The 14,195-nt window shown below is 42.3% G+C and overlaps 1 protein-coding gene across 3 annotated transcripts; it reads right to left on the reverse strand.

The window, feature by feature from the left end:
* Positions 1 to 2,881: 2,881 nt before the first annotated feature.
* On the reverse strand, positions 2,882 to 13,929 carry LOC135652963 (ABC transporter B family member 4-like). 3 transcript variants are annotated; one of them, XM_065174352.1, is made up of 12 exons: positions 13,425 to 13,929; positions 8,701 to 8,755; positions 8,021 to 8,196; positions 6,822 to 7,043; positions 6,478 to 6,716; positions 5,874 to 6,399; positions 5,518 to 5,791; positions 4,770 to 5,436; positions 4,460 to 4,688; positions 4,125 to 4,391; positions 3,782 to 4,045; positions 2,882 to 3,687 (listed from the first exon to the last, which is right to left on the reverse strand). In XM_065174352.1, the coding sequence occupies exons 1-12, from the start codon at positions 13,638 to 13,640 to the stop codon at positions 3,043 to 3,045; spliced, it is 3,780 nt and encodes a 1,259-aa protein (XP_065030424.1). In that variant the 5' UTR covers positions 13,641 to 13,929; the 3' UTR covers positions 2,882 to 3,042. The 3 variants fall into 3 exon arrangements, with proteins under 3 accessions (XP_065030424.1, XP_065030423.1, XP_065030425.1); XM_065174351.1 differs by having other exon boundaries at positions 4,460 to 5,436; XM_065174353.1 differs by lacking the exon at positions 8,701 to 8,755 and having other exon boundaries at positions 4,460 to 5,436; positions 13,425 to 13,652.
* Positions 13,930 to 14,195: the final 266 nt, after the last annotated feature.

Raw genomic sequence — 14,195 nt, forward strand, 5'->3', positions numbered from 1 at the left:
GGCGGTTGTATCGCCCCATTCAGGAGGTGGTACTGCCAGGACCCCGGAAATCCGGGAGATGACATTTTTGAGCTCCAAATTCAAACCAGTTTGGAGCCTATAAATACCCCTCCCATCCTTGGGTAAAACACACAAGCACAGAGATATTAAAAGAGAGAAAACGCTACTGCAATCTCTAGAATTTCCCTCCTCTAGCTTAAGTATTAGAATTCTGTTTAAGAGAGGAGAGTGAGTGCTTGTAAGGGTTGTCTCCTAAACCCGGTAAAAGGAGAAGAGGGGTATAAGAAGGAGGTTGATCTTCGCCTAGTAAAGGAAGATCGTTAGTGGATGTCGGTAGCCTCGACGGAAGAGGAATCAGAGGAGTAGATGTAGGTCACGATTGACCGAACCACTATAAACTCTCATTTTCTCTGGTTTGCATTTATTCTTGCTACTTACCTTACTGCAAATCTCCATATGTGCTTTACTTCCTCGTTACTTTTGCTGCACTCATTTACGAACTCACTTTCAAGTTAAGTTTCCGAAAATTATTTTACGTCGGAGACGATTTCATCATACGAACACAGTTTTAAACGTCAAAAGTTTTTCGGTGTACTAATTCACCCTCCAATCCCCCCTCTCTCTTAGTGCTCTTGATCCTGACAAACTCTTAATTGCCCTCCTTCTTGCCCAACCCTATCCGCTTTGACCTTCTCTGCCAACCAAATATAGTGCTATTTCTCGCCAACCGTAGTCTATTTCTTGAAAGGAGCAAACCCACCACATAGCCTATTGTCTTTAAAGTAGGAAATCCACCTATGCGCCTAGTTATTTTAAATAGTAAATAAAGAATCCAATTAGAAAGTAAGGATCTCATACCTACCTTTGTGTACGTGCTCTAAGACAAATAGTTGTAGTGCCCTCTCTAACATAGGAATCAGAATAAGCAAACTATGTAGTAGAAAGAAGAAAACAACTCTGTGAACTCAACTCGGAACTCAGTCTTTAGATCCTGACCTTGTTGGCACCTAGTCCATCTCCTTTTGCTTTCAAACTATATCTAGTGCTTTTCATGCTGTATCTTATTAGAATCAAGAAATCCACTACGACTATAGGGAATCGAACAAGGCCCCTGATAGATCAAACACATAAGTAGGAATCCAACTCATTAGTAACATAATCAAAGTAGAAATAAGGGATCGAGCTATAAGGTAGGGATCCCGGACATAACTCTTAACACCTGGACAGAAAAAGAAAGACTAGACCTAAAGCTAATCATAATCGAACTGGCGCGGACAGGAATAGCACCGGTGCTTCTCGCACCCGAACTGTATGTAGCTCAAAACTACGAATTGACTACTGCCGGCTAACACTTTTAACTGCTGAAAAAGGACCTTGCTTTACCCATCTCTTTAGCCTGTCTTTGCTTGGTTCCGACCTACCACCAGCACTTTTTCATTATTTCACCACGGATTCGGATCCTTTAGCCGCTGGGCAAGCAACGGACAAATAGCCCTTAGCATCCCGAGTGGAATCTGTGTTGGCAAACAAGATTAGATGCTTGATCGAGTGAGGAAGAAAGATATGAAGCCGTTCAAAAGTTTGCTTATGAATTTACTCTTCTTGTTGAATCCGTGTTTGTTGGCTTTACGTCTAAGAGGGGTTCAGCTCTTTGCAACTTTAATCCTATAGAGGTTGGTGTTTCACCTTAACTTCAATCTTATATCGAATTAGAGGCTAAAGGAAGCGAAGCGGGTAAGTCCCAAGAAAGGCCTATAGCTTTCTATACGAGACCATACCCTATCCTATTCCCTTTTACGTGTCAGTTCCATTCTTTTCTTCAATTCTACAAACAACGGAAGAAACAGTTTGGTTATGACATCCCTCTATCAGTGTGCAAGAGAGATCCCATTCTGACTTTAAGAGTTGAATCCGATCCGTGTTCCTGTTCTGTATATAGGCTTTCCCCTTTGTTACTACTCTAATAAGGAATAGTTGTAAGATGGTGCACCATCAATCGGCACTGACTTGACATCGAGCCCAGAGGAAAACATTCATGGAAATGGAACAGACGCACCGAGTCTTGTTGCTCGATCCAGTTCTGTTGCTGGTTCAGCTACCTATATGTTTGATTACCTCCTTTATCGCCTCTCTTTGTTTTATTACAGTTACATAGCGCTTGTTGCTGGCGAACTTTCTATTTATGATTCTTTATACTTGACTTCTGCAGTTGATCCGAGATCTTCTTCTTCTTACATATGATGAAACTTTTATAACGCGTAACAAGTGACTTGTTTAGTGGTTACTTGTTTGATAAAAATTAAACGGAGAATATAGAAAGATAGAAGTTGTAGAAGAAACTATAAAATGTATAAGATGTAATTGTCTAGTTCATTTTGATAGTGAGCTCTTGATAGCTATTTATACACACTCAGCAGGGAGGTTATACACATTCAGCATGGAGGATTTTTCTTAACTGCTTAGAGATTTCTTCAACTGTCTTGATAAAATCTTATCTACTTCTCAGGGTTTATAGGTGAAGACACTTTGGGCGATATGAGTGAGAGCTACTAGTAGACACTTTGCTTGATACAACACCGTGATACTCGACTCGCACACAAACAAACTTTCCTAAAGCAAACTCCACTTGCAGAACTGAACCGACAAGAAAGTAAACCGTACAAGAACTCACTTTGCTTGATAGAGCGGGACTAGAAGACTATGAACTTACTGCAACACCGAGATGTCGCACCTCTGCTTCACCCCAATACCCCTTATAGGATCAGTTATGAAGATAGGAGCTTCCATGAAACAATGGGGAGTGGTAGGTCACGTCCATAAAAAGACTTCCAAGGTTGCTTGATTCTCCAGGTCATAATCTTGAATTGCACACACAATTCAATAGATCCAAATTCATGGATGTGTATCACATTAACATGATTAAAATTAATTCATGCACAATGTTTCTCTTTTTTTATGTGGGAGAATTTGATTTGCTTCCTTTTGACAAGAACAAGTTCATGCAGTAAAAAAGTTCTACCCTTCATGATCGGTACAAGAGCTTCAGTTCGAACTCGTATAGAGTGCTACCAGCGAAGCATAAACCCCATCTTTGCGATTGATCAGTGCTTCATGTCTTCCCTTCTCAACTATCACCCCGTTCTTCAGAACTGCAATCGTATCGGCTCCCTTTATCGTTGACAGGCGATGTGCCACGATCAAAGTCGATCGACCGACAACCGCTCGATCTAACGCCTCCTGCACCGCATGCTCAGACTCCGCATCCAAAGCGCTGGTGGCCTCATCCAGCAGCAGTATCCTCGGATCCTTCAAGATGGCACGAGCGATCGCGACACGCTGCTTCTGCCCGCCGGAGAGCTGGATGCCTCTCTCGCCCACCGTCGTGTTGTATCCCTGCGGCAATCCTGAGATGAATTGGTGTGCGTTGGCTATCTCCGCAGCTGCAACAATCTCTTTCTCGGACGCTTCTCCTTCCTTCCCGTATGCTATGTTGGCTCGAATCGTGTCATTGAATAGCACAGGCTCTTGGCTTACCAAGCCCATCTGTTGCCTCAGCCATCTCACCTTGAGCTTCTTAATGTCCACTCCATCCAACAAGACACTACCAGAATCAGGGTCATAAAACCTCTCCAGAAGAGCAACCGCTGTAGACTTTCCACTGCCACTCTCTCCAACAAGTGCAACAGTCTGCGACAGATCACATACATTGAAATCTTAGTGATGGATAGCATGAAATGAGCGCCATATAACACAAGAGAACCGCGAATGAAGGTTGAGCTACCTTTCCTGAATGAATGGTCAAGCACAAGTCTCTGAAGATTTGCACGTCGGGCCGAGATGGATACTTGAAGCTGACATGTTGGAGCTCAATGGTACCCTTTACATTATCCAGGATCATGCCCTCATCACTGCTCGAATCGATGCTGGACTTCCTGTCGAGGATCGCAAAGATGGAAGCCACTGAATCCTTAGCTTTGGTGGAGTCTGGACCCAATGCACTTGTTTGCGAAACGCTGAGACTTGCCATGGTTAAGGCAAAGAAGACCTGCACTTCAATAGCGGGGAGATGAAGCAGACGAAAAAGAAGACAGAGCAGTCGAAGGATCCGTGCTCTCGGTGCTCACCCTGAATACTTCCGTGAAGGTCGCTTTGCCGTCTTTCACAAAACGAGCTCCGACGTAGAAGCACAGGGCGTAGGTGAAGTAGAGAGTCATGAACGAGAAGCCGAAGCCCAAGCCACTGGCGAGCCCCTGCCTAATGCCATGCTTCATTGGAGCTTCGCACTTCTTTCTGTAAGCGTCCATCATCCTCTTCTCGGCAGAAAAGGATGCCACCGTGCGGATGCTGCTGATCGCATCGCTTGCCACTTGACTTGCTTGTTCATACATCGCCTGCAATCTTGGATTCTCAGTATGATTCCTTGCAGAGATTGCAAGAACACAACGCAACTGGTTGTTACCTTGGCATCTGCACTGAACCCCTTGAGGAACTTGATCTGAGCGTATCCTTGAAGACCGACCAATGGAATGACGACTATAATCACTAAAGACAGTTCCCAATTTGCGATGATGGCGATCAGGAATCCTGCGATGACTGTTGAGAGGTTCTGCACCAACAAGGCCAGGTTATCTCCCACCAAACTCCGAACAGTCGCAGCATCTACTGATAGCCTTGCACCGATTACACCACTGCAGAGCAGAGGATGATTGAGATGAGCAGAAGCCATGCTTGAACTCAAAAAGGAAGTAGGATAGGTTGCGAGAGAAGACCTGGAATTGGAAGGCTCGTCGAACCAGCTGATCTCCTGGTGGACGACCTTCTTGAACGACAAGGAGCGAATGCGCTCGACCAACTTCCCGCCGGCCACGCCGAAGAAGAAGAATTGGATCGGCACGCTGAGCAGCGCGACGATACCCAAGACGGTGTACATCAACGCCCAGAATCTAGCGTTCTTTCGGAGCTCGTGTGGCGGCTGGTAGAACGTCTTGATGGCGCTGGAGATGAGTATGGCGAAGATCGGGAAGAGCACTCCGTGCACGGCCGCAGCTACGGATCCAATGAGCAGAACCGGCGCCTCCGGTTTGTTGAGGTAAACGAGCCGCTTAATGGGGACGTCCCGGCGAGGCTCGAGCTGGCCTTGATTACCTTCATCTGCTCTGGACTCCCCGTCCTGGATCTCGATGGAGCCGGGCAGACCGAATCCAGTGGTGAAGGATAGCCTGCTGCTCCTGCCGAGTGACGAGCCTCTGCTGATGGATCTGCTCAACGAGGTCCTCCTGAAGGACTTGCTCATGGATTTTGTAGCAGCATCGTTATTGGAGCTGAGTCTTCCATGGTCATTCGAAGGCTCTTCGTCTCCTTCCTGGCGGAGTTCTTGAAGGCGGATGAGCTGACAGTAAGCGCCGTTGGGATCGTTCACCAAAGTCGAGTGAGGACCTGCTCAAGTAAACGTGTGAGTTAGAACTGATGCCATGGAATTGCTACACCCGTAGGAAGGGATGCTTGCAGGGTCTCAACCTTGTTCTACGACTCTTCCCTCGTGCAGGACGGTGATGGTGTCGGCGTTCCTCACGGTGCTCAGGCGGTGCGCGACGACTATTGTGGTTCTCTGCGACATGATCCTGCTCAGCGCCTCCTGAACGATCCGTTCCGATTCCGTATCCAACGCGCTCGTCGCTTCATCCAGCAGCAGGATCTTGGGATCCTTGAGGATCGCTCTGGCGATGGCGATCCGCTGCTTCTGCCCGCCTGAGAGCTGCGTCCCGTGCTCTCCCACCGCCGTATCGAGCCCCTGTGTGGAACAAGAACAGCTCATATCAGGGAGCAGAACAGAGAGATGACGTTGCAGCAGCATATCGAATAACTCCAGATACGTTGGGCAGCTTGTCGATGAATCTCGCGGCATTGGCGAGCTCGGCGGCCCGTTTGATCTCTTCCAGCGTCGCGCCTTCTTTGCCGTAGGCGATGTTCTCCTTGATGGTGGCCGTGAACAGAACAGGCTCCTGGCTCACCAGTCCGATCTTTTCTCGAATGTGTCGGAGTCTCAGCTTCTTCAGGTTGACGCCATCGATGAGAACTTCACCAGCCTGAGGATCGTAGAATCTCTCAACCAGACTGATGACCGTGGACTTCCCGGAGCCGCTTTCTCCGACTATGGCCATGGTGGTTCCACTGGGGACGCGCAGCGACAGCCCATTGAATACCAGTTGCTCCGGCCTCGTCGGATAGCTGAAGAACACATCTTTGAGCTCAATCTCACCATTAACGTCTTCCAAGACGATTCCACTCGTGTCGTTGGCGTCGATCTCCGGCTGCCTTTTGATCGTCTCGAACATTCTGTAAGCTGCGGCCCTCCCTGCTGCAAACGCGCTGACGCATGGCGATGTCTGTCCCAAAGACCTGCGAGAATTCACGGCCATGTTCTGGAAGAACCAACAAAAAATCCCATCGAACTAAACGTCGAGTCATGGAACTTACATTCCACCGACCATGATTGCGAACATGACATTGATCACAACTCCTCCACTGTAGCCTTTGTCGATGATCAGCTTGGCACCATACCATGTGGACAGGCCATAGCTGGAGAACACAACCATGAAGACGGCACCCATGCCGAGGCCAGAGGCGACACCTTCCTGCATCGACGACCTGTACGCAGTGTTTATGGACTTGTTGTAGAGCTCGACGGCTCGGTCTTCGCCGGTGAAGGAGACGACCTTGGAGCAAGAGAATGAGGAAGGGCGATTGAGTTAGTCAAGGTGCCGATCAAGGATCGAACATTGTGAAGCAGGAATGAGGAAGAAGCAGTGGCCTGCACTAACAGTTCTGATGGATCCAATGGTCTGCTCAACGACGTTGCCGGCTTCGGAATATGCCGCCTGCCCGCGGCTCGACAGCTTCGCGATCATCCATGACATGACTGCGCCGGCGATGGCGATGGGAGGCAAGCTGGAGAGCATGACAAGGGAGAGAAGCCATCCCTTGGCGAATGCGATGATGAAGCCACCGAAGAAGGTGGACAACAGTTGTACGAACTTCCCAACCTGGATTCAAATAACATGTGGTGGAACTTTAGGGAAGACTGCAGATTCTGGTAAGAAAGAAAGACTGCTATGTCTGACTTGGAAAAATGAGCAATACAAGTTGATGAAGCAGAACTACTTCTAGATTCATTGGTCAAATGATTTAAAGCATATTGTTCTTAGAAAAGATGTTCTTCACTATAAATCTACATCACAGTTGAATCAGGAGCAAACAAACATAAAGACAAGTCGTGGAATGATCTTTGAGCAAGACTTTCGAATAATATTCCATTGGGAGGTAAAGATTAGAAGAAGATTAAAGATTAACATCACATTTCCAAGAATAAAATTAGTTGGACAACATGTATGTTAGCTCTGATCACTCGGATTTGTCTGATTTCAATATCTTTATTTGATATCAGAGCCAAAATTCAAACTAAAAAAACAATCAAGCATTGGTTCGAGATTTATGAAAAATAATTCGGATTTGAATTAAAAATGAGCTAAGTATTGACCATAAATAAGATAATAGGCCAAACGACAGTTTGACTAACCTACACATAAATAAATAGGTGATGCCGTGAAGATTAAAGACAAAAAAAAATAGTTCCACCTTCCTAAAAGTCAAATGACTAGCTCACAACATAGCACACCGACCAGTTTAAGCTAGTTTATGGTTAACTGAAAGGTGAAGAAATCATAATTCCCAAACATGGCTGAGAATGGAAATTAATATTATAGCTTATTCAACCAACAGATTTGCAGTTTAAGCTTTTTAAGTTGAATCGATATCGAGTCTCATGTACGTAAGTCGTAACCAATATAACCTTGTTTTTGGGGTTGATCAGAAGGTGAAGAAATCAGAATTCCTTACTTCGTCTATGTACAAAACACTGCAATCCATATAGAACATGGCTGGGCATGCAGAATGACTTGAAGCTTATTCGACCAACAAGTTCTCATGGTGCAGATACATAACAAGATCACGAACATCTCACCTTTTCACCAATGGCATCTTGAATGAGCAAAGTGTCTCCTGACATCCTCTCTACTGCTTCTCCAGTTGTCATCTCTTTGTCAAAGAAGGCAACATCTTGCCTGAGTATGGTTTCCAGGTACAGTGCTCGTATGCGTGCCGCTTGCCTTTCTCCAGTCACCATCCAACATGAGACCTCTGTAGTTGACATATTTAAGTGTCAGCAGAAGAAACAAATTAGCAATCTTGTGATGCTTTCAGAAGCATGATTTTATATAATCAAACTAAAGCTTGGTACAGCAGTAAGATCAATTTTGCTTTAACCCAAGTGATTGAAGTTAGAATTACAGAATGAACATCTCGATTTGTAGGAGACCCTGCATTGGCAGAAGCCTCATGCATCAGGTTCGTCCCCTTAATCCACATGATCACTTTAGTAGTTAATTCTTCATTTGTTAGGATGCGGTTACAATGAAATGTTTATTAGGTCTTCTCTTTGCTAAGTGAGCAATTGGTTGATTATGAATTACATGAATTAATGTAAATCCCTGGTTTCAATCTGATTCAGTCTGGGAAACCTGATTACAACATTAAGAATCATCATATAACCAACCATTAATCAAGCAGCTCTGCTAACAAAATGAAGATAATTCAAGAGCATGTGGATTATCCATATAATTAGATGATAGAAATATTTCTTACCCAGGAGGGCAGCTAATCCTGTCCCAAGTGCAAGATAGACAAACTTCAGAACAATCTGGAAACAGATGATAAGTGAGGGACATATGAGTAACATAGTTAACTAACTTATTTAATAAAATCATGAGATTTAGAAAGAAGCCTCATGAATGGAGCAAGAGTTTTTTAGTATCAATTTATAAAAATAAGGATGACATACAAAATTATTCAAATTATAGAGGAATTAAAATTATGAGTAAACTTTGAGAAAAAGTTATTAAGAGTAGGATAAGGCTTGAAACGATTATCTCTAAAGATCAATTTGATATTATGCTTCGAACATCAATCAGAGAAGCTATTTTTTTATTATGATAATTAATCAAAAATACAGGGAGAAAAAGAATTATTTACATATGGTTTTTATTGACTTAAAGAGGACCTGTGGTAGGATTCCTAGAGATTTATTATGGTGGATTTTAGAAAAGAAAGGTGTATCCACTGATAATTATATTGATGTTATTAAAGATATACATGATAATATAGTTATTAGTGTTAGATTATAGTGAGTATGTCTAGTGAATTTCCTATTAGCATAGGATTACATAAAGATCTGTATTAAGTCCTTACTTTTTCACATTGATAATAGATGAATTTACTAGTCACTTACACGATAGACATCCTTGGTGTATTGTCATGGACTTAGTTGAAATTGCCTAAGTCATAAGGCACCATTACATTATCTATCCACAAAGGATCAACCGAGTTGTAACCCCGCTCAAGTCCCGAAGGACTTATAAAAGAGCAAATGAGTTAGAAGAGATGTTTAACTTGGGATCCCACAAGCAGACATTTCAACAAACACTTGATAGATAGTGCAAATTATAAACATAGACTTTGCAAACTCACAAGTGCCCAAACGATCGTGTGACAAAGAGTTGAAGGTGGTTTATCGTGGGCAAAAGTCCCTCAAATGCCTATATGATATTGCTGTGGAATAATGTAGTGAACCAATCATAGATACTATTTCAAAGGCCTATCCAACCATGTGCCACTTGGGTAGCTCCAGGATGTTGTGCTGGTTGCCACTTCGCACTGCTGTCGAGCTAGAAAACCCAATGGCTGTCTAGATTGTCTGTTTTGGGGCAGTTTTGACTCTGTGCGATGACTGCACACAACATATATATACAGGACCAAAATAGCCACAAGAGCTAACCAAAATGGGGCTGCCAAGCCTATTGCAAGCCCTCTACATATTATGCAAAGCATGAACAAAATCAAAAGACATTGACATACACAAACATTATATCGAATACCCTTTGTATATATTTGTCTCTGATAGTATATTATTTGCTAATGATATTATTTTAATTGATTAGAGCATAAGTAGAATTAATTATAAACTTAAGCCATTGAGGCAAGCCTTAGAAACTAAAGGTTTTAGATTAAGTAGGACTAAAACTGAATATATCAAATGCAATCTTAATGATTCTAGAAATAGATAAGAGAATATAGTTAAATTGGATGGACAAGAAATCCCTTTAAGTAAAAGATCTAGGTTTATTGGATCAATTATTCAATAAGATGAAGAGATCGATAGACATATTATTTATAGGATAAAAATATGATGGTTAAAATAGCGCGGGAAATTAGGAGCCTTGTGTGATCATCAAGTATATTTGAGATTAAAAGAAAAAAATTTATAAGATAGTTGTGAGACCAACAATGCTTTATAGATCTAAGTGTTGGGCAGTTAAAAAACAACATATACAAAAAGTTTGTGTTGTCGATATGAGAATGTTGAGATGGATGAGTGAAGTTAGTAGAAAAGATAGGAAAAGAAATATTTTTATTCGTTAATAACTATGTATCGCTTCGATAGAGAATAAAATGAGAGAAAATTATTTCATATGATATGGATGAGTGAAGTTAGTAGAAAAGATACGAAAAGAAATATTTTTATTCGTTAATAACTATGTATCGCTTCGATAGAGAATAAAATGAGAGAAAATTATTTCATATAATAGGAGATCTCTAGATACGATAGTCAGAAGAGATGAAATAATTAATATCAGTAGTATGAGGAAAGTAGAGGCTGACCTAAAAGGACTTTAATAAAAACTATAAATAAAGATTAAGTAATATAAATTTAACTAAATATATGATTTTTTATACATTTCAATGGTGACAAAAGATTTATATAGCTGAACCCAAATAATTAGAGCTTATAGCTTTATTGGTGTTGCTATCCCAAAACATAAAAAGAGGGATGAACAAGAAATTTTTTTGACTACATGCCAATAACCTCAAAATAGTGAACTCATTTAAATCTTGGTTGTTTGGGAATAATTCTAATGAGAGTTCTACCTTGGTGATGTTAGGAAACCTAATTTGTCAATAGGGTCTGTGGGTCATGATACAGGTTGAAACTGTTAGGACCGTAAAAACACTAAGAGAGAGGGGAGGGTGAATTAGTGCTTCCGAAAAATTAAACTGATTTGAAAACTCGTTCGATTAAACCTGTATTGGAAATACGTTTAACTTAAAACGTGTATAAGAGTAGTGAGCAAGTAAATCAGTTTGTAATATAAATGAAAAACATAAAGGAGAATACAAACCGAATTTATAGTGATTTGGTTGTCGCAACCTACGTCCACTCTCGATTCCTCTTCCGTCAAAGCCACCGACTTTCACTAACGATCTTCTTTCAACGGGCGAAGATCAACTGCCCATGTTACAACTCTTTCTCCTTTTCACAGGCTCAGGAGAGAACATTCACACATCTCTTTTACAATTAGACCTAACTCCTCCCTTAGAAGACTTTTAACTCTAGGAGTAAGAGACTCAATAACTGAAGAGAGATTGCAACTCTTTTTTCCTCAAGAATTCTTTCCCCTTTCTACTATTTTTCTTGCTATCCCAAGCAAGAATAAGTGAGGTATTTATAGACCCCAAATGACTTAAAAAATGGAACTAAAAATTTAAATCTCCGGATTTTCGGGGTACCAATGGTACTATCAGCTGTATTAGGCGGTACCACCACCTACCACTCTGTGCACTAATGGTACCACTGCCTAGTTTGGGCGGTACCACTGCTTGACATAGTTTGAGATACTGTGTTTGGACGGTACCACCATCAGTCTGGACAATGCCACCATCTTACATAGTTTGAGAGACTATGTTTGGGTGGTACCACCGTCAGTCTAGGTAGTACCACCGCCTGACACTAGAGGTACCACCGTCGGGTCTTCTAGAAAATGTACACTTCGTACATTCCAGCTCATAGGTGGTTCCACTGCTTGACCCAACTGCAGGTCACTGAATGGGCCTTCTAATAGTCCCAAATCAACCCTAATTCAAGCCCAATGGGCCCCTAATTGAGTTAGCATGGTTACACCCAAAACCAACTCAATTACAATCTAAACTACTTCGATCAAGACACACACAATTATAAACATGAATCCTATGTTGTCCGACATGTCATTGGTTCATCCGGCATTTTGTTCGATCCTTCGATGCATCGTCCTCTCCTTCAACGTATTACCCAATCCATTGACATGTTGACCTCCCGCAACATCCGATATTCTTGGAGCAATATCCGATCCTTCTAGCTCAATGCTTGAACTCACGACACGAAGTTTATCTTCTAGCATGTCGACCAATCCTCCGGTCCGACGTCCAATCTCTGACATGATATATTCCGACCCAATGTTTGATTCTTCCTGTTTTAATTGATTTATCTTTCCATAATCGAAGTTAGTCCTGTGTCACTTAAACGCTCATTAGATCATGACCTCATTAATTGATTTCATCATCAAAATCCGAGATTCAACAAAAACAAAGAATACTTGAAGTCATATTTATTTGCATAATAAATTTATAATTCTTGAATTAAATTTTTTTTAATATTTAAACCTAGTCTCGTAACATTTTAGGAGAACAAAACTATCACTCTAATTAAATCTTTTCCTACAGTCAGTTTTCAACTACAGTGAGGAAGTTAGAGAGACCTTTCCCTTCCTTCACTATAAGCATGAAAACAAATGAGTCAGAACAACCCTAGGCAACATATGACTCAGAACAGGAAATTTTATTTGTGATACAAAACTTATCCATACCACTTCTGTGTTAAAGCTTATCAGATATTAATCCCTTTCCTAACAGCTGAACTTTTTATCATGGTATCAGAGCAGGTTTGCATTGTTGTGGATATATTGACCAAGTTATCAGACCAATGATGTTACCTCTAAGGATGCCCTTGAAACAGTTTGAAATTGGTGATTTAGTTCTTTGTTTCTTCCAAGTAATATGTTCTTTTTCTTACCAGTTCATTTCACTGATCCAAACTTCTCTTCAGGATTCACTTCTAGCCATGGAGATAATGACATTCTTCCTTTTCAAAACCAAATTATTATTGTTCATATATTCAGGATGTGTTAAAATGATTAATTCCCTGCAGGCTGACAAGGTTGAAATAGGTTGGATTAAATGGAGATTACATATAATGAAACTAGGGATATTATTGTTCCTATATTCCCCAATTCTGGTGGCATCCTTTCCATTTGCACATGCTCACACACCATGGTTTAGATGCGACACTCAGAAATAAACTTGTATGTTGGATATTAATCTTGTCCCATCTTTCAATACAATAATATGTAAAACATGATGAAGATTATGTTAATGACTAGTTAAATCTTTCTTCATCACTAAGCTCATAATAATGAATGAAAGCAGGGGATTGAACAGACCTTGTTGACTTGGTGAGCAACGGTGGAGTTGTCGGCGTAGCCGAAGGCGTCGATGATCTGCCCGAAGATGAGCGTCATGATCGGCATCGATATCCCGTTGCCGACCGCCGACACCGTGCCGACGGCCATCAGCGCCACGTCGCGGCCGTCGGCGAAAGCGAACAGCCTGTGGAAAGCCACCTTCTGCTCATCCTTCTTCCTCTCCTCCTCTCCCATCTCGCGTCCTCCTCTTCCTCCTCCTCCTCTACGCAATACTTATTGCCGGAGGAAGAACACGTGGAGGGGATCCCAACTGGAAATATGCCGTCGGATGCCACGCTGTGCTTTCCGCCGTTCACATGGAGTCGATTAATGAGTTCGTTGTCAGAGGTAGGTCAACAGGCTTCTCGAAGCGCATCCGTGACGTGAAGGCTGAAGTCAGTGGCCGCAAGTAGGAGCGGGATGGCAACCACCACCGCTTCCTTCGACCACTTTACTCTAATGCTATGCTTTACCTGCTCTCTGTCTCTCTCACTTCCCATCCATGAAGAAAAGGATATCACGACTAACTCGTGGCTCAAGAACACTCATGGACTTTCATGGCTTCTTGCTCCCCAATCTTCCTTTTGCCTGTTGTCATAGCCGATGACTACTACGACTATAATAATGGTGATGGAGAGAGATACCGCAAGATGAGAAAAGACGACCTGCTTGGCATGGGTTCAAGGTTTGATTGCATGCTATATTAGAATGTCAATCTTTTATGTTTGACTACGAGCTATGTTGATTTTT

Source organism: Musa acuminata, chromosome BXJ3-11, assembly GCF_036884655.1.
Source record: "Musa acuminata AAA Group cultivar baxijiao chromosome BXJ3-11, Cavendish_Baxijiao_AAA, whole genome shotgun sequence".
Lineage (NCBI taxonomy): Eukaryota > Viridiplantae > Streptophyta > Magnoliopsida > Zingiberales > Musaceae > Musa > Musa acuminata.